This window comes from Narcine bancroftii, chromosome 2, assembly GCF_036971445.1.
Source record: "Narcine bancroftii isolate sNarBan1 chromosome 2, sNarBan1.hap1, whole genome shotgun sequence".
NCBI lineage: Eukaryota > Metazoa > Chordata > Chondrichthyes > Torpediniformes > Narcinidae > Narcine > Narcine bancroftii.
The window spans coordinates 360104527-360125552 of NC_091470.1; the positions used below are offsets into that span (position 1 = coordinate 360104527).

Consider the following 21026-nt stretch of genomic DNA (forward strand, 5'->3'; position numbering starts at 1 on the left):
AGAAAAGAAATAACCCCCACAAAAAAATCCCAACAAGAAAAGTACTGGTTAAAAAAAACAGTATTAATTCCCTCTACTGTGCGGGAAGTGGCCTTCACTCCAAAGTGGCACGTGGCTGCAGAAGGAGAAGACAAAAGGTCCACCCCTCTCAGACAGAATACATAACTTCAAATTTAGTTCATTCAGGTATAAGCAGCTTCTTCAAGACCTTTATTCACTTGCCCATCATCAATCTCCACCAGTTCTTAATCTTTTAAGAGCTATTGAGCAGATTGACTGAAACTTGAAGTTTGATCTTGTTTAAGATTTGGCAAAGAATTAGCAAATTTCAAAGCCTCTTCTTTATCACTGAAAAACCTTGATCGATTGTCTCTAGAAAACACTAAGTACGACTAGGAAACGAAAAGAAAACATACCCTTTCTTCAAAAGGACTGATTTTGCGGGGTTAAATTCCTTTCTTCTTTTAACAATTGACATACTTCAATCCGCATAGAAAAACATTGTTATTTCCCACTATTAAAGAGCCTTGTTTTCAAGCATTTTGTACCGCCAGTCTTAATATCATTTCTTTATCCTGATAATGTAGACACCTTACCAAAATCAAATGTGGCGCTGACCCGGAAATGTTTTTTTGAATTTGATCAATGCGCTCGATCCAATTCTAATGCATTAGGAAAATTTTCAGAAGCCATAATTTCTGGAACCCATTTTTGAAAAAATTGCACTGAATTAGAGCCTTCATAATCTTCAGGTAGCCCTACAATCTTAACGTTATTTCTGTGACTATGATTCTCCAGTACAATGTTTTTTCTAAAAGTTCTTTTCTTTGTACCCCCTAAGCCATAAAAGAATCTTCCATTTTATTAACTGTATCCTTACACTGATCTACTTCATCATAATAATCTTGACTATCATCTTCAATTTTCTTGTCATTACTTTCAACTTTCTCCACAATTTGCCATTTCTTGCTTAATAACTTTCATTTCACCATTCAAATATTGAAATTGCATTTTAGATTCATTTTTAGAAGACCCAAACTGTGAATCCATATGTTTGACCAAATTGCCTTCTTGGCTAAGCTTTAAATTCCTCACTCTGAAATTTAACTTCAGGGTGTTCAAACTTTATATCCTCCATACCTTGAATAAGTTGGGTTTCTTCTTCTTCCACTCTCTCTCCCTCCAATTCTTCATAAATTCTTACTTCCTTTTTAGTATCTTTTTCCTCTTCCTCCAAAGATAAACCAGGTCCGTGCTCTGAATAAGGCCACTGCTGTAAATGGGCCTTACTAGCAACGCTAGCAGACCCAGGTTTATTCCACTGTCTAAGTTCCCATGCAGATACGATTGTTCGGTTGTGTGCATATGCAGACTTCCGCGTATGCACAATTGTTCCTATGCAGTTTGTGGTTAAATAGTCTTCTTCTGGACTCCAGTGCCATCCGAAGAAGAGGCGCTGGTGTTACGTGAATCTTCGCTGCTGTTCAGTGCCATCTTCCCTGGCTCCCTGAAGAAGAGGCGCTGGTGTTACGTGAATCTTCGCTGCTGTTGCTTGGCTCATCCTTGGAGGGTGTGGAACTTAACTAAAGGTTGAATTGTTACAGTCGGCCCAACTTCTTCAGTTATACTAACGTCTCTAGTAGTTGTTTTCCACTATTTGAGTCTTTGCCTTCTTTGTAGCCATCGTACATCACTTCAAATCTATCTCAAAGTTCTGAGTTTAAAACATTTTTAAAAAAATTCAGATTTTAATTAATTCTGCTGAGAGAGGCGTATTTTCATGTCTCCAGCCTATGCCATCACGCCACAGTGAACCATTATTGAAAGGATATCCCCAACACGCCCACATTGTGCGACCTGCTTAATTAACTACTAAAGAAGGATCAACAATGGTGTTGGACGACAGAAAGAGAGAAAACTTTAAAGTGGTTGAAGAAAATGCTGACCTCTAAAGATAATGTTCTCATTCACTACGACCCAGACAAAGAAGTGACCCTGGCAGTATCACAGGTCACAGAAAAAGGAGAACAACCTTAGCTTACGCTTCTCATTCTTTAACACCCTGTGAACAGAATTATGCACAACTAGAAAATGAAGGACTGGCCATAAATTTTGGTATCCAAAGATTTCACCAATACTGATATGGTAGAAAGTTTACCTTAGTGACAGAAAACAAGCCACTGAGTTTAATCTTGGGCCCGAAGAAAGGCATTCCGGTACTAGTGGCCACAACAATTCAAAGGTGGGCAATACAGCTTGCAGCATACAATTACAGTACGGCTCTGATTATCCGAAATGGTCGAGACTGGGTCCATTTCGGATAAACATTTTTTCAGAGGACGGGTCTTTTTTTAAAAAAAAACAGCCCAGTAGCAACAACAAATCACTTGTAACAACAATAAACAAGGTAAGGCTTTTTAAGTATTAAAATAATGTTTAATTCTCACCAACAAATATGCTGGCCACCACCGATCACTGACACGTCCCCACCAAGGCCCCGCTTGTGCCAGGAGCCTGAGGGTCCCTCTCCTGCCCAGGAGATTGAGGTCCCTGCTGCCGCTGGGAGCCCGAGATGCGCTGCTGCCGCTGCTGCCGGGAGCCCAACATTCAGCTCCGAAAATGTTTTGGATAACTGAGGATTTAGTTAATTGAGTTGTACGATACGATTTAAAACATAGTCCAGGGAAGGAAAACTGCCAGACAGATGTGTTGTTGCACCTACCTCTAACAGAGACAGAACAAACAGAAGGATTGATCAACTGGACAGCAGAGGCCACAGCCATTAATCAAAAGCAACTTTGACATTTGCCAATTACTGCAAAAACTATCAGAAGAGATATGAAATGAGGTGACCCTATCAAAGATCCTCTACTTTACATTAAATGGATGGCCCGAAGCTGAGAGGATTAGGCCTGAGTTAAAACCTTATTACATGTGACGCAATGAGAAATCGATTGAAGAGTAAATGGATGGCCCGAAGCTGAGAGGATTAGGCCTGAGTTAAAACCTTATTACATGTGACGCAATGAGATATCGATTGAAGAGAGTTGTTTATTGGTGGGGAACAAGAACAATTATTCTGAAGAAATGGCAAACAACCATGTTAGCTGAACTCCATAACAATCATCCAGGGATGGTCCACAAGCATGTCTGGTGGCCATCAATGGACATGGACATTGAACAGACCATGATAAGATGGCACATTTGCCAAGAAATACAGCCTAAAGCACCCCAAGCTGAAGTGAAGCTCTGGAAATGGCCTGCACACTCCCGGCACTGAATTCACATGGATTTCACTGGTCCATTTATGGGCGAAAACTTTGATTGTGGTGCATGGACATTCAAAATGGCCTATGGTATTCCAAATGGTCTATGGTATCCCAAATGCGGACAACAACAGGAAAAAAAACAATCAAGAGACTAAGGAGTTATTTTCGCAATGAACCATTTACCAATGGAACTGGTCTCTGACAATGGACCACAATTTGTATCTGATGCTTTCAACCAATTCCTGCAAAAAACCAAGAAAAGCCACATCTTATCAGCACCCTGTCATCTGAGTATCAATGGAGAAGTGGAATGCTTTATACAGACTTTAAAAAATAAACCATGAAGGCCCAGAAGTTGTGGAAAATAACGTGGCATCACAAGATCACAAATCTTTTGTTATACAGGACAACCCCGCACTCTACAACAAAATGCATGCTGGCAGAACTGATGTTTGGACACAACTTGAGAACCACACTCTCTGTGGTTCATCCAAACATGGGGCTTCATATCCAGCAAATGGAATCTCTTAGTAACCAACCAGAACTCTAGAAGTTGGACAACAATTATTGGTGAGATTACCAAGAGAATAAAGAAAATGGATAAGAGGAGTGCTTCTGACAAAATTAAGCCCACGTTCATATTCTGTACTGGTGGGAGAAATGATATGGAAATGAGATATCAATCAATTGAGAGCCATGAATATTCCAGAGTGGATTTATGCCAATGAGGACACATGGGATCTGACCCCATTAATGGTTCCAGAGATCCCCTCACCATGGGGTACACGGGAGAATGATGAGCAGCCACAGGATGTACCAACAGTAACTACCCAATCTCTAGGGTCAGCCGATGAGGAAATGATACTTTCTCCTGTGAGACCAAAAGTTTCCCCGGAAAGACTAGAGGGTTTTCCTGAGAAGTCAAAAAGTCCTCCAAGTCTTCTATCACTGAAGAGATTTAATTGCAAGAAGCATTCTCCATTACATTTGAAGTACTATGTCCCATGAATGATTGAGAGGCGCCGAGCTTAGTAATTTGCTTATTGCCACTGACTTATATTGTTGGTATTCTTAGTTTAGTTTTAGCTTTTATTTTGCGTTTTTTGGGGGTGGGGGGGAAAGAGTGTAATGCAACATGCATGCTTGTGACATCAGATAACAGCTTTGTATTATGGAACACAGTAGAACCATTTTAGAATAAACAGAGACACAACAGATTAACCACGTCTCGTGCTGAGTGTGTTCTACAGTGGAAGGAATATACAACAGTCAACATCTCTTGAGGATCTGTCCTGGAGTTTCCATGTTGCTGCCAACACAAAGGCTCTTCTAGTGAGGTGTCTGAGGAAATTCGGTATGTCTCCAAAGACTCTCGTAAACTTCTGCAGGTGTACTGTGAAGAGCATTCTGTCTGGTTGCATCACTGCCTGGTACGGAGGTGCCAGCTCTCAAGTCAAGAATAAACTCCAGAGGGTTGTTAACTTGGCCTGCGACACCACAGGCACCAGACCACTCCATTGAGGATATCTACATGAGGTGGTGTCTTAAGAGAGCAGCCTCCATCCTCAAAGACCCTGTAATGGAAGATTCTAACCTGTTTTTTTAAACTTGCAGCTCTGGGTTCTGCAAGGCTGAGAACCTGCTTGTGTTTTAGAATCAGCAGACATAAGCTAAATTCTACCAAGGGGCCAGAGATGCTGTTATCTGAAGAAAGGACATCTGTGTACCAAGAACATTTAATCTTGTTTTGGTCACAGACTGTCAGAGGCCTAGCCTTGATGCAAAATAAACCATTGTATTCAAAGTGATAAGATGAAAATTATGTTATTCGTTAGAAGCCTAGCATGCTAGCTTGCTTGCTTATCTTTCTTGCTATGCTGGGAATAGGTGCTTAGGTAAGCAGTTTTTGGGTAATACAAGTCATGGTCCTGCTGCTGAAGTTTGAGACTCTACGAGAGGTGGCAACATCTCTCAGCAAGAAGAAGAACTTCTGGAGTCCAGCCAACGTCCCGGTCAAGGGAGGTGGAGAAGCTGCTACAGGCACCCTGACAACCTACTACAAGTGTACAGTCGTTGCCTCGCTTCGGCAGTTGGGACCAGTCCAAGTGTTGATAAGTATAGTTGGGAAGGGCTTACATATTGTAGTGTGAAATCAGCTTTTGAATTTGTAATAAACATTTGTATAAACTGAACTGCTCTCGGTGTGTGTGTCTATTTTCTTTCGGTAGCTCAAACACTGTGACCAATCTAAAACGAACAAAATGAGAGGTATAAGTTTACCCAAGACAATTGGCGCAGCGAGCAGGGTTGGTCTCAAGATGTTTTGCCGAAAGAAAGAGGTGAGCCCTGAGCAGTTCTTGATTCCTGGATCGACTTCCAAAGACAATGGGTTTGGCATGTTAGCCAATACCCTGTCTTTGTTGGGACAATCCATTAGTTGGGATGAGAAGTTAGACCCATCAAGTGCAACTCTGGGAGAGCGGGTTGCCACTCTCCTTCGAGAAAGTAAATTTCCTGATAAAAAGGGGACGCCGACGGATGGTTTTTGGTTGCTGGCCACAGCCTTACGCCACTCCTTTCAGCGTGAAGCAGAATCAGTTCAAAGAGAAGTAGAATCTCAGCGCAAGAGAAAGCAATTAGAAGAGGAGCTAGAAGCCATGCGAACACGCTGTTCCATGATGAGTGAGATTGTTCACACCAGTCACGACAGAGCCAAAGAAATGGAAGATAAGCATGTCCAAACAATCTGCCGTAATATTAAACTCCGGCAGCAGCTCTGTGCAGATAAGGAAAGGCAAGGAGTAGAACCCGATCCATATCGTATTCGTGTCATGATAAGGAATGGATCCTGATGTAATTGAGGATTGGGATGGGAATATCTGGAATGACAATGGTAATAATGCAGATACTCCTCAGCATGTGTCTAACATACTACCCTCTCCACCTGCTGTTCACGCCCTCCCTATAAGGCAGCAGACTTCCCAAACAGACAGAAGGGGGGATGATGTAAGGGTAGAGATTGAAGGGATAGATACCTCGGTCTCCCACGTGGACCCAGGGGAAAATACCCAAACTCCTGCTTGTGCTCTATGGCCTATTCCTTCTACGGGATGGCCTCGGAATCCTCCCCTAGACTGGGTGGAGGGCCCTGCGGGCCAAAGTGGGAACAGGGGTCGGAAGCAGTTAATGATACGTGACTTCTCTGTAAAAGAGCTGGCTGCTATTGGAGATCGATTTAGGCAAAAGGCAGGAGAAACTCTGGCAGCCTGGCTCCTGCGTGTCTGGGAACAAGGAGGGGGTAATGTATTTTTAACCCCTGAGGAATTGTTGGGATTAGGAACATTGTCTACTGATATCAGGGTCACTGCTGAGCTGCGGGGTAGAGGGAGAGAGATGGATTACTTACTTACTACTCTAGGGGATGCCCTGCTACGAGTATACCCATCACCAGTAGATTGGGATTTACATTTGCAGAACAATTGGAGAACCCCAGAGGAGGGTATAGCAGTAATTCGTCAACAGGCCCTGGCCTCTGCCTTGTATGCAGGGTGTTTGAGGCTGTGGGTACACGGGGGGAGCCCTGATGAAGAGATATTCACGGCCGGAATGCATACCAGATTGGTTCGTTCCGCCCAACCCACTACACGGGGGCTGGTTCTGTCCGTAACTAGTCCACTAATTGGGCACCCTGTGTCTGAGGCGGTGCATGCCTTATCTGGGTTTCGAGAATTAGAGTTGGGAGGTAAAATCCACTCTTGTACAGCCCAGGTTAAATCAGACAAGCAGGATGAAAAGAGAGGGTCTGCTGCTCATAACGGACCGACAAGAAAGGACCTTTTTCTAACCTTGTTAAAGTTAGGCGTACCTAAAAGTGATATTGATGGGAAACCTACTGCGGTCCTTTATGCCCTTTATAAGAGAAAGGCAGGGGAACATCATCCTCAGCTGCTGAGTCCTCCTGGCCCAGCTGTCCCCTCTGCTCCCCCTGCTGCTTCTATTGAGCCAGCTTCTCCTGCTCCAGTTATCCGTGTTGAGATACAACAAATGGTTAAAAAGGCTCTTATGGATAATAGTGGCTTGTGGGCCTGGAAGCCCCCAAACCCTACTAAAGCATGAAGGTGTGGGCAGGGCTCCCGTGTCTACTCCATTGAGATACGGCGGATACACGGGGACCCATGGCCCTACATATCGTTAACAATCCATTGGGGTGGAGGTAATGACCACCAATATTTGGCCTTGGTCGATATGGGTGCGGAGCACTCGGTGATTCCGGGTAACCCCGACCTCTGGACTGGACCGACCTTTCGAATAGAGGGGCTGGGAGGAGCGGTCACCCTGACAAAGGAAATAAAAGTCCGTGCCACGGTGGGTGATAGCCCTTCCCCTATCTGGTTACATGCCCTGGTGGCTGCTACTGACAAGTGTATCCTGGGTATTAATATGTTGGCCAGTACGGCCCTTAATACTAGCCAAGGGGGATTTGCATTTGGAATTCGAACTATTACAAAAAAACTAGTAGTGGGTCAGGTTAAGTGGGATCCTGTGATGGTGCCAGCCCCCATGAAACCAGTGTGCATTCCACAATATCGTCTCCCTGGGGGGCAGGAAGAGATTAGTGCCACCATCTATGCTCTGCAAGAAGAAGGGGTAGTGAGGCCCGCAACATCGCCCTTTAATAGCCCTGTTTGTCCGGTCCAGAAGCCGGACGGCTCCTGGAGAATGACAGTTGATTATCGTTTTTTGAACAAACATGCCCCACCACTGGCTTCAGCAGTTCCGGACATTGTTTCCCTTATTGAAAACATTGCTACTGGGAACTCAGGAACATGGTATGCTGTCATTGATCTCGCTAACACCTTCTTCAGTATTCTTATAGTTTTTTTGTTTTTTTTTAATTTTTTATTTTTCACACCATAAATCACATTAACCATGGTACACACTTTTTCCTTTTCACACATATACAGTGCCATTTTCTCCCCCCCCCCTCCCTCCTCCCATCCCACCCTCCCTACCTCCCCCCTCCCGTCCATTTAAGGTATACAATCTAGGATACATTAAACCAGTCAGACAATGTTGTCATTCAATAAAAATACACCAGAAATTCTACTGAGTCCATTCTTTTCATTTCCTTTTCCTTCCGTTACCTTAGGTTATGATTTATTCTTATAGTTGAAGACTCACAGGATCAGCTCGCCTTTACCTGGAAGGGGCGCCAGTATACCTTCCACCACCTCCCTCAGGGTTATGTACACTCTCCCACTATTTGCCACAGCCTAATTGCCCGTGATCTGGAGACGGTGCCAGTATCGCCTTCCCTCTCAATTCACCATTATATTGATGATGTAATAATCCAAGGCGCCACGGAAGAGATGGTATAGAAAGCAGAACAAGAGGATGCCTGGTTTACTGATGGTAGCAGCCGGTGGGTGCAAGGAAAGCAAAAGTGGAAGGCAGTGGCTTACTATCCCAAGTCAGGAACTCACGTATCAGAGGAGGGGGATGGTGGCTCCAGTCAGTATGCTGAGTTGAAGGCAGTCACTTTACCACTAGATCCCCATGATCACCCTCTTCACTTAATTGGTAGTGCAAAAAAAAGCTGTACAGTGCACATACATGTAAATAAAGATAACAAATATAAACAAACTGACTGTGCAATACAGAAAGAATGAAAATAAATTAATAAAGTGCACAAGAGCCTTAAATGAGTCTCTGATTGAGTTTGTTGTTGAGAAGTCTGATGGTGGAGGGGTGGCAGCTGTTTCTGAACCTGCTGGTGCGAGTCTTATGGCACTTATACCTCTTTCCTGATAACAGCAGCGAGTATAGAGCGTGTGCTGGGTGGTGTGGATCCTTGATGATTGCTGCTGCTCTCCAACTGCAGCGTTCCCTGTAGATATTCTCAATAGTGGGGAGTGTTTTGACTGTGATGTCCTGGGCTGCATCCACTACCTTTTGGAAGGCTTTATGGTCAGCGGTATTGATACAGCTGGTCAGCATACTTTCCACCACACATCTGTGGAAATTTGCTAGGGTTTCTGGTGTCATACCAACCTCCGCAAACTCCTGAGGAAGTAGAGGCGCTGAAGTGTTTTCTTCATGATCCCATCAGTGTGTTGGGTCCAGGAAAGATCCTCTGAGATAGTGACTCCCAAGAACTAAAATTTGCTCACCCTCTCCACTTACTGATTCCCCCAATGATCAATGGATTGTCCACCTTTTGCTTTCCCTTCCTGAAGTCAACAATAAGCTCCTACTAAGGAAAAGGAGTAAATCATGAAAATCTGTACACTGGGGTTGAAGTAAAAACACAAAATGCTGGAGAAGTACAGCAGATCAAACAGCAGCTCCTTCTAAGGTGCAAATTTGCTTAAGATCTTTAACTAATTCCATAATTGATAGATACTTTTATAAAGTTTTTTCTCCCTGCATCAAGAAAAAAAAACACTTTGGAGATAGCAATGTTCATTTATTTACCTTAAGCACGTTGCGAAAGCTCTCCTGGGATTTTGGTGCACAAAATGAATAGGGAAACCTTTGAAGGTGTGTCCATCAGGCACCACTCGCTTGATAGCATCTTGGAACTCTTCATTGCCTGCAGACACTCCAGTTGCACGTTCAATCTCATATGCAGCAAGTGCTGGCGACAGTAAGTAAGACAGATGGTCATCCCATACAGTGGTCAAACTGAGGTCCTATTGAGGTAGAATCAGAGAAGGAAAGAAACTAAATGACAGTTGCACCAATGTAATTATTAAGATGTCAAGATAGACGTTCTTATAATCTTAATAATTGGTTGAGATTTAAATTTGATGTCATTAAAAAGTTAGACTACCTTATTGCCAAAGAACCTTGATATTTACATAAATAATTCAATTAATTATTCAGAAACTGATCCATTTGAACATCCATTTCTGCATGCTGTGCACCATATTAAGCACTAAGCTTGAGAGGTTAGCAACATCTTAGCAGGTGAAGACATTTATTTAAAGACAAGAGAATGGCTTTTCTCTGGTTTATTCTAAATTAATATTTGATTTCAACTAAAGAAAATGATTTTCCAAAATTAAAACACGGGTCAATGTTCTTGATATGCTGAGTATAAAACAAAAGTTGGTTTGTTCTGAATTTTTTGTCGTATCTTCTACATTGCATTACCATCAAAACCTGACTTCTTTTCTCTCCACCCTTGCCTAAACAGAAGGCCAGTTTGTTCTAGTTCAGTTTAAGTTTATATAGAGATAGAGAGAGATATATATATATGTAGAGAGAAATAAATAAAGATAGAGAGATATAGAAATAGAGAGAGATATAGAGAGACATAGATACATACATACATATACATACATATATACATACATACACACAATCCTTGATCATCTAACTTTCCACCCAATATTGAAACATTAATTGTTCACAAGATCCTTTTAGGATTTTGTAGTGAACTTAACCATTCCCAAGACATGGAATCTTCAAGATCAGTAGTTTGATGAATAAAAATAATTCTCATTTTCTGAATAACAAATAATTACATTTTAAAATAAAAATTGTGTGGAGAATGCAGGGTTAAAGGAGCAGATCATTCATTTCTCTGTGCTGACACCATCATTCACTAAGATTAAGACTGACCTTTTACCTACTTTCCTGTACTAATCATAATTTCCTTAATATCTAAAATTCAATTGACCTATGACATGAATAAACTCAGTGATTGAGCCTACTTAGATCTTTCCAACGATTCATCACTTAGCAAAGAAACTTCTTCTCCTTGTTCTGAACATCCAAGACAATCTATTTTGCTTGTGTTCTTTCCGCAGTAATTATTCATTGGAACGACTTCATCCCTAACATCGAAGTACTTAAGATGGCAGAGGCTGCTGAAGATCCAACTGCGCTGGGTAGGTCACGTCTCCAGAATGGAGGACCATCGCCTTCCCAAGATCGTGTTATATGGCGAGCTCTCCACTGGCCACCGTGACAGAGGTGCACCAAAGAAGAGGTACAAGGACTGCCTAAAGAAATCTCTTGGTGCCTGCCCCATTGACCACCGCCAGTGGGCTGATATCTCCTCAAACCGTGCATCTTGGCACCTCACAGTTCGGAGGGCAGCAACCTCCTTTGAAGAAGACCGCAGAGCCCACCTCACTGACAAAAGACAAAGGAGGAAAAACCCAACACCCAACCCCAACCAACTAATTTCCCCCTGCAACCGTGTCTGCCTGTCCCGCATCGGACTTGTCAGCCACAAACGAGCCTGCAGCTGACGTGGACATTACCCCTCCATAAATCTTCATCCGCGAAGCCAAGCCAAAGAAAAGAAAGTCCAGTGATCCTTTGTTACACACTTTCTTTCACAAGTATATTCTTTGTGGGTAGACCTGACCTACATGCAATAATCTAAGTGCTGCCTTATCTGGGACCTACGTAATTCCAATTTTCATCCTTGTACTCAAATCTTCTTACAATAAAGATCTTTATACTGTTTGCCTTCTGGATTTTTCTGCTTTATTTGCATTAGGTTTTAAAAATACGTAGTCATATATAGGTTTATAAAAATAAAGAAATAAATAAAGATAGAGAGATATATAGAGATAGAGAGATATAGATATATATATAGAGAGAGAGAGATATAGAGATAGAGATAGAGAGAGATCTGTAACACTGGGTGTGAATCCCATTTTGCTGCAGTAGTGTTTGGAATTTATGATCAAGATGAGTGCAGAGAGGAGTTAAACAAGAAAATCTGCAGATGCTGGGGTCTTTTTTCTATTGAATGCACTGAGGAAACTGTCCACAAGCATTAAAAATGTGAGCTGGTGACAAGACACAAAAGAAAAAAGCGAGATTGTAGGCAAATCTAATGCACTTTGACTGTTCAGTTTTACTAAATGAAGCGCTATGAATGTGGGAAGGGAAAGCCAAATGGAGCTGCAAGGCCGAGCTTTCGTATACAGCAATCTCTAGCCTTCTTGTTCTGATTCCAACTCTTTAGACTAGATAGGCTAGCTTGTCTTTTACAAGCTAACTAACAAAGGTAGCTTATCCCAAGCTGCAAAAAACTTTCCATTGTGGTTCCATGTAAATGGTGAGACTATGACCAGGGCTGTTCCTTGTCTTAGAATAATGAATTTTATGAAGCAAATTTTGCATTGTATTCTTCTATTGAAGGCAAGCAAATTTGAATTAAAAACGCCCTTCCTCCTCAGATATACTTCCATGAAAGAATGTAATTTAATATCTTGTATTATACCTTGTGTTTGAATAGAGCAGAATTCTCAATTTACAGATCTCAAAATACTCAATCCTGTTCTTCCCCTTACCTTCCTGTGCTCAGAAATTAAACCCCTCAAAACCAGTTCAATCTCATTGCTGGCAGCTGCTGCATCAATCACTGGAGGACACAAAGGTGGAAATGGCGGCAAGGAAGTTGACGATCCAGGAGTGCACACGGATTTTATGGCCTCAGTACTCATGGGTTTCCACTTTGATTCATCACTTAGGTCAAAGTAGCACAGTTCAACTGTGTCAGATGGCTGGCAATTTGCATAAAAGCTCTGGTGATTGAAGAGACAGCCTACTGAATAATATGGATATGGTCGCTTTGGCTGCTCTACTAGTGGTGGGTCATCAGGATTAACAGGCCTGTGAACATATCTGCAAAACAGGAACAAAACCAACTTGAAATAGACAGGAATATTATGGATTCCCAATAACATGTTTGTGATAAATGCATCAAACATTAACTTATGCAAATTAAACAGTGATATACATTTTAATTTAAATAGTTTGCACATCTACCAGAGCCTCACCAGTTGATACAAAGTTGATGCATCTTTAACCCGTTACTTCCAACAGCAACAAAAAGAAAAGCCATTTAAAAACAAGGGAAGGCCATAAAGTTTGCTCTTGGACGCATTCCTTGGCTTTGTCTATTTCCTGCCAATCTTCAAAACTCTTAATTCCTCTTGTCTAAAAATTTATCCTAGTCTTGCTGACATCAACAGGTCTGATCTATCTACCAAAGGGAAATATATTTGAGATTGAAAGTGTGTCGCAAAAGTTCACCTGACTGATTTATTGTACGAGGACCAGCTCTGCTCAGTCGATTATAGAAGAATGATTAGTGATGTTTTTGGAATGTACAAAATTAGCACATTGTAGGAAATGCGTCATGACAGGATGGATGTAAGGATCTCAAACCTGCAGTCACAATTTCAAAATAAAGAGGTCTAAAATATCTTCACCCGAGTGGACGGTGGAGGATCTGCCATTCAACATTATTTAAGAAGCCAATTACCAATTTTTGGAGAATGAAAATATATAGGTTAGCGGAGAAAAATGGCATTTAAGTTCTGAATGGAGAAACAAGTAACTATGGACTGAATGGCCTACTTCTGCTTCTATTTTTTATGTTCTACAAAATGATAAACTGGCTCCAAGTTAACATTTTTTTCCCCCAAACAAACAGATGAACCCTAACCTTAGTCCAGTTACACAAAGGATACTTCCAAGGTTGAAAACCAATGAATGGAACTGTTAAGAGATCCTGTCCCTCTGTGCTCTCACACAATTGCACCCGAGAATCAGGGCATAGATCAATGGGGTATAAAAATACACTGTTAATACTCTCAGCATTTGGTTGTGGCTCAAATTACAAACATATTGATTTCACCTGTGTCCAGTTAAGCTCTCCCAGAAAACAACATCTCCATTTGTTCCACAGGTCATCACCCAGGTATGGGGCACTCTCCTGGCTTTTGTTCCAACACATACGTAGGCATCCAATCCAAAGCCCAACAGCAAATTGCACAGTAAGGTGGCATGATCTTCACAGTCCCCCTGTCGGTTATCAACAGTTGATTACACAGATTCTCAACAATGGAAAAACTATTCACCCCACCACATCAGTTTAACAATAATTATATACACTAAAGTGCTATTCTTTTGCCTCTTTCTTGCCTAATTTCATCTGCAATCTGATATAAATGAACAAAATCATGAGTGATTGATAGAATAGAAAATCAGAACCATCGGGCAGCACAGTTGGCGTAGCGGGCAGCACAGTTGGCGTAGTGGTTAGCGCAATGCCTTTATAGCACCAACAATCAGGACGAGGGTTCGAATCCCAAACTGTTTGTAAGTTCTCCCTCATGTCTGGTGAATTTTCCCCAGCGCCTCCAGATTCCTCTCACTGTTTGAAACGTATCAGGGGTGTAGGTCAATTAGGTAGCACAGACTTGTGGGCCGAAATACCATGCCGAAGGTCCAAATTTAAAATTTAAATTCAAAAACAGAATATTTGTTCCCAGTGTAAAATTGTTACATCCTTGATGATGCATTATTTGGGAAAAGAGAGGAAACTAGAACAGTCAGAAGAAACTCCCACAATATGGTGAATACATAAATTGGCCTTCTCTGCATGGGCAAGACTGGACACATCTTGGGAGGTGGCTTCACTGATCACCTTCGCTCAGTTCAATTCTGCGCCCCATTCTCAAGCTGACACGTCTGCTCATGGCCCCATGTATTGTCCCACGGATACCACCCGTAAATTGGAGGAGCAACACCTCATTTTCCATCTGGGCACTCTCCAACCAGATGACATTAACATCGACTTCTCCAGTTTCCACTAGCCTACTCTCTGTTCTCTCTCCTTTCCTTTTCCCTCTGTCTTTCCTCCAGCTCTCCTCTCCTCCTCCCCCTGTTTGCTGGTGTGACCTCCCTCCCTTATCACCTCCTGCTTTTGGGACTGTGTTCTTTCCCCTGCCCCTCCTCCCCATCATTTTGTTCAGGCTCCTGCCTACATTTTTCATTCCTTGATGAAGGGCTCAAGCCCAAAACATTGATCATATATCTTTATCTTTGCTATATAAAGAACACTGTTTGACCTGCTGAGTTTCTCCAGCATTGTGTTTTTGCTTCAAATACCGTATCTGCAGACTTTCGTGTTTCACCCCAAAATGCACCCAGATAGCAGCCAAGAGCAGGATTGCACCCAGATAGCTGAAGCTATAACTTCATTAGTGTCAGAGATTTCTATGAATTTTTGTCAATTGTGAGGAAGATTCCTTACAATTGACAAAAGTCCATAGAAATCTTTGATACTAATGAATTTGTATATTATTTAATCAAGTAGATTGCAATGCAATATTTCCCATTTAATTTTTAGACAAATTCCTGTCGCACAAAATTGTGGGGACAAAATAAGATGAAGCAATTCTGGCATAGAAATTGCTGACTACTTCATAAATCAAAGTGTTGAGTATAGGAATTGGGATATTATGATTGTAACCGGCCCCAGTAAGCTGGCACTCATACATGCACACAAGAAGAAACATGTCTGTGTTTGGCCTACAGACCCTAGGATGCTGCATAACTAAGTAAATGCCCCCTCTCTCGCCCTTTCTGCCCCTACATTACCAAATCCTAAATGAGACATAATGCCTCAAATAACAATTATACTATTATACAATCAACACAGAGAATTCAAACATTGTAAAGATCTTCTTTCTTCTCTCTTTGCAAGGCTATGTAGTCCATGTAGTGGGCAAGGGCCAAGGTAAAAAACAATAACAAAATTAAATCAGTTTGTTCTTGTCACAGTTCCTTTTTTGTTTTCTACTTTTCCAAGAAGATATGTAGCATTTTGGGATGCTTTTGACTACATATGTTGCAGCTGAGTCCCTTTTTCAGTTTTTGCCAAAACATTCTTAATTTTCCTTCAAAAAAAAGCAATTTTCTCACTATGTGTCTTCTTTTTGGAAGCATGCTTGTCATTACAGTATAAACATTTCTTCACAATAGGCAAACTTTCATTTTCTTTAACTTCTTTATCCTGCACTGCCAGTGAGATGGCAGATGTACTTTTAAAAAATTTTGGTTGAAAGTTCCAAATCATACCCTCAACCAAAATTAAAAAAGGAAAATACTTAATACTAAGGCTGAGCCAGTGCCCTGTTTATGAGATGTGTTTGGACCTGAACTAGCCAGGTGGTGCCAAATTTCAAACCCCAATAATGACCCCATTGGACAGAGATGTGAATCGAATGCCATCTTACAGAACACAATACCACCTATTCCCAGCAGGTAATAGAAATCTGGGTGAACAAAGTATCTTACAGCCAGGCATGAGAAGATGAATTGGCTGCATTGTTAATTCAATTACAGCCTCTTTCTTCTCTACCCAAGAGAAAGATTCCAGTTTTTGACAGTGACCCACTTCAATTCCAAGCGTTTATGAAAAACTATGAACACAGTACTGATACTAAGAGCCAAAACTCAGAGGATTGTCTGAATTATTTGGAAGAGTTCATGAGTGCAAAACCACAAGATCTTGTAAAGAGTTGCCATCAATGAAGGAAACCAAAAGGCCAAGTTTTTACTAAAGAAGCATTTTGGCAACAAGCATAAAATTTCTATAGCTTATGTACAGAAGGCTCTCTCATGGTCATCAATAAGACCAGATGACATAAAGGATTGACAAGCTTACGGTCTCTTTCTTAGAGGATGTTGCAATGTCATGACGAAGATCAGTTATCTACAAGAGCTTGACATATCTACTAACAAGCAAATCATTATAAATTACCCTATAGAGAAGTTCAGTTGTTGAATACCAGAAAAGAAACCATGTGGCAGCTACTTTTGAGGATTTGGTGGAGCTCATTGAAGGGCAAGTGGACATTGTCACAGATCCAGTGTATGGAAAGATCAAAAGGACTCAAACAGTCAGAAAAGGTAAAAAGGTAAAGGTTCCATTATTGTCACATAATACATTAAGAATGTAACATACATGAAATTCTTTAACTTTGTCTACTGTAAGGAAGACAGAGAGTCACCACTTTGCCCAGCACCCCTTACAGAAATGAGGATCCAGCAAGAAACAAACTCGCGAGCCCTGGTTTACAAGGCCAGGGCTTTAACCACTGAGCTATCAGAAATTGAAAGGTCCAAATCATACAACCAAAATTTTTAAAAAAGTACATTTGCCACCTCGCTGGCAGGGCAAGATAAAGAAATTAAGGAAAATGAAAATTTGGTTGTTGCGAAATGTTTGTTCTGTAATGACAAGCATGTGCACTGACGGAAAAGATGCAGGGTGAGAAAATTGCTTTTTTGAAGGAAAATGGTATGTTTTGGCTATCCTTGTAAAGGAGATGTTAGCAAAAAGTGCAAAAGGGACTCAGCTGCGACATATGTAGCTAAAAGCATCTCAATGCACATCTTCCTGAAAAAGAAGAAAACAGAAAAGGAACAAATGACAAGTGCAGAAGCCTCAGTATTGACAAATGGTCTTACTGGGACCGGAGAGAACAACTGCCAACTTTTCATAATACCTGTGCAGGTCAAGGTCAAGAAAGGTAGTTCAATAGTGAGTTCCTATGTATTTCTTAATCCTGGAAGCATTGCGTCACTATGCACCGTGGGGCTGATGAATAAGATTAATCTTCAAGAAAGAAGTAGAAAAATTCTACTGAAAACTATGTTAAGTTAAACACATTGAAATTAACATTGTTTCAGGCCTACAGATCGCTGGATTGGATAGTAATGATTTTTGTGAACTCCCAGGCATATGCACTCAGAAGACTATGTCTGCACATTAAGAAAACACCCCACATCAAAATGACATTGAATCGTGGACACATTTGAAAAACATTTGTTTTATGTGAAATCAACTCTGGGATTGAGCCGCTGATTAGTTCAGATGTACCAAAAGCTCTGGAACCACTAGATACGATAAGGAATGTGGGAGATGGGCCTTACGTGGTCACAACTATGCTTGATTGGATGATTAATGGCCCATTAGGAGAAAGAAATGAGGTTCAAAATCAATCAGCTATGTGTCAACAAAATATTGATTGTTAAGCTTGATAGGCTGTGGGAGCCGCAGTTCAAGTATGACTTCCCTGAGTGCACCAGGGAGAACCTTCAAAGGAAGACTAGTGGTTCTTGGAATTGGTGTCAAAATCTGCCAAGCTGGCACTGGTTTACCTTTGAAGAAAAGGGAAATATGCATGCCTGATAATAGAAGCATTATCGAACAACTTGCACTGAATTTATCTTTTCTAATTTTTGTTTTACCCCTCACTTGTAATCAAGGTTACAAGAAGAATTCAAAGATGGATCAAGTCGCAACCTTCAGAAGACCAATGGATCAGCACTAGAGCCGGCCAATAATGACAACATTCTATAAATGAGTCCCTTTTCAAACGGAAACTTTTTATCTTTAATATTATACCTAATTTTCTCTAAGCTTAAATATGTCATTACATCATGTAGCCACTGTACATTAATCTGTGAGAGTTCATCTTTCCATTTCATTAAAACTGCTCGTCTGGCTATCAATGTGCTAAAAGTTAAAACTTTCTCTTGAGGTGCTGACAAAAGTTTATCCGCTTCACTTGAAAAACCAAACAAGGCAATTAAAGGTCATGGATCTAATTTAATCTTAAAAATCATTGATAAAGAATGAAAAATATTCTGCCTAATTTAGGACATTCCCAAAACATATGAATCAGTGAGGCTTCAAAAATTTAACACTTTTCACAAAATGGATCAACATCCGCATAGAAACGGCGTAACTTGAGTTTAGACATATGTATTCCGTGTACCATAGTGGCTTGCACAAAATGAGGAATCATTGACCAAACTAAAAATGGAACACCAATCCTCACCTGAAAAAGATATATTAAGATCACGCTCCCAATCATTTTTAATCTTGGCCATTAGGGCTAGTCTTAAATCAAATAAATCAATATAAATACGTGATATCAATCTACTGTGAACAAACTGTAGATCAAAAATTATATCAAAAATATTTGAGTCTGCGATTCTAGGAAAAGCGTTCTCTTTAGACTGAACAAATTTCCTAACTTGCAAATATCTAAAAAATGACTATTAGAGATCTTAAATATAACTGACAGTTGTTCAAAACAAGCAAAGTTATTTTGAATAAATTAATATTTTAATACCAAATCTGTATCATTCCTTAAAGCCTTCATGTAATATTAAATTCAGAAACTGAAAATGGTAAAGCGGAACCTAAAATTGCCAATAGGTGATTTCTTAGAAGAACAACTGACTAATTTATCAAATTTTAATAATAAGATTAAACTGCGTATATTAATCGCCCAATAGTAAAATCCAAAATTTGGAAGTGACATTCCCCCATTCCTTATAGATTTCTGAAGATGAGCTTTGCTTAGACATGGTTTCACCATGATTCACAGTCCAATTTCACTTCTCACTCCTCCAAGTTGCAGGCAATTCTTAAACTGTGCACAGAATTTAACATTTATTAATTTCACCAGGCTTTGGCACTTGAAAAGTAAATGGTTACCGCTCAAGAAGATTCTTGTCAGTTTTAAGAGAGAGATTTGTTGCCCATTGTGACATCACAACCAATTCCTTTAGATCAGACACTTCATTGTCTTGCCGAAGAAACTTGCCCCATCAGAGTTTTCCAGATGATAATCCCTTTCTTTCAGGTCACCAGAATTCCTTTTCTGTTTCCCTTATTTCAAGTGAAACATTATACAGCCAGCCATCTCATCTTGTATGGACCACAAGGGTTTTGACCAGGCTGAACTAAGAACTCAAAACCTGTCTTCCAAATGGGGGTTTTCCACAAGTTTGCCAGCTTGTCCTGTTCCAGTTCCAGCTGCTGCTGCTGAACTGTAGAACGGAACTCTCTCTCAGAGAAAATCACATGACCCTCTTAGAATAGCAAACTGCACTCAAATAGACTGCGGCTCCAGACCTAATCTTCTGAGTTCATTCATCTGTTTCTTTCCAAAATAATAATCCATACTCTACAGCATCCCCAATTAACACCTACATGTGAAGTCCTTATTGGCATCGTTCAAAGTTTTTGCAAAGGCATTCGGAACCTGGACTATCTGGCTTGAGCAGAGCTTTGGATTTTAAATGAGGTCTGTTTTGAAGTGTTTGTATGTGACCTACACTAAAAACCCTGCCACAATTTTTCTCCTTTAAAACACATCTATATACAAATATAAAATATAACATAATCTGTTGTAGATTGAAAAGAATGAATTAAAGTTGCTGTTTAGAAAGAGTAGGAGATCTGGGATAAGGACAATCTAAAACAACATCTAAACAACAGTTAAAATCCTCTCCCAAGATCAATGAGTAATAATTATAATCAGGTAGAGGTGAAAACAAATGTCAAAAAAGCAGGTTCATCCATGTTCGGTTCATAAACATTGGCTAACACAATCATTTTATTATATAATTTACCTGTAAGAATAATAAAACACCCCTTGTTTACCTGAAGTACTATTATGGAGTTCAAAAGGAATATTCTTATTCATTAAAATAGAAACTCCTCTGATCTTGGCTTCCAAACAAGAATGAAAAAATTGTCCTTTCCTTCTAAACATTAATCTTTATCAGAAATTTTTATATACATCTCTTGAAAAATGACTATGCCTCCCTTTACATTTTTAATATGTGCCATTACTCTTTGTCTCTTAATTGTCCCATTTATACTTTAATATTCCAAGATATTGCAGCAGCTGCTTCCGGCAGCATTATTGAAATGAATCATGTCCACACAGCACAAGGGTAAACCAGGAACTGAACATTATTTGAATCTCTTGCGCTGCTTTAAGGGAACAACCCACTTCCTGTCTGGGGCACACTAATCTAAGGAAGTGACATCAGCGCATTGTGGAGTCACTGTCTGCCCAGCGACGTACAACCAGGAAGTGGTGACATCTCCCAGGCAACGCGTGTTGCCAA

The 21026-nt window shown here is 40.7% G+C and overlaps 1 protein-coding gene across 2 annotated transcripts in view; it reads right to left on the reverse strand.

Annotated features, from left to right (window-relative positions):
* Positions 1-21026, reverse strand: part of cep76 (centrosomal protein 76) — a 119531-nt gene that overhangs the window by 10070 nt on the left and 88435 nt on the right. For both annotated transcript variants that reach the window (XM_069922454.1, XM_069922453.1), the window contains 3 exons: positions 13939-14105; positions 12587-12920; positions 9744-9961 (listed from right to left, as the gene is read on the reverse strand). In XM_069922454.1, coding sequence (XP_069778555.1) covers positions 9744-9961; positions 12587-12920; positions 13939-14105 — 719 coding nt within the window. The remainder of the gene's footprint in view (positions 1-9743; positions 9962-12586; positions 12921-13938; positions 14106-21026) is intronic.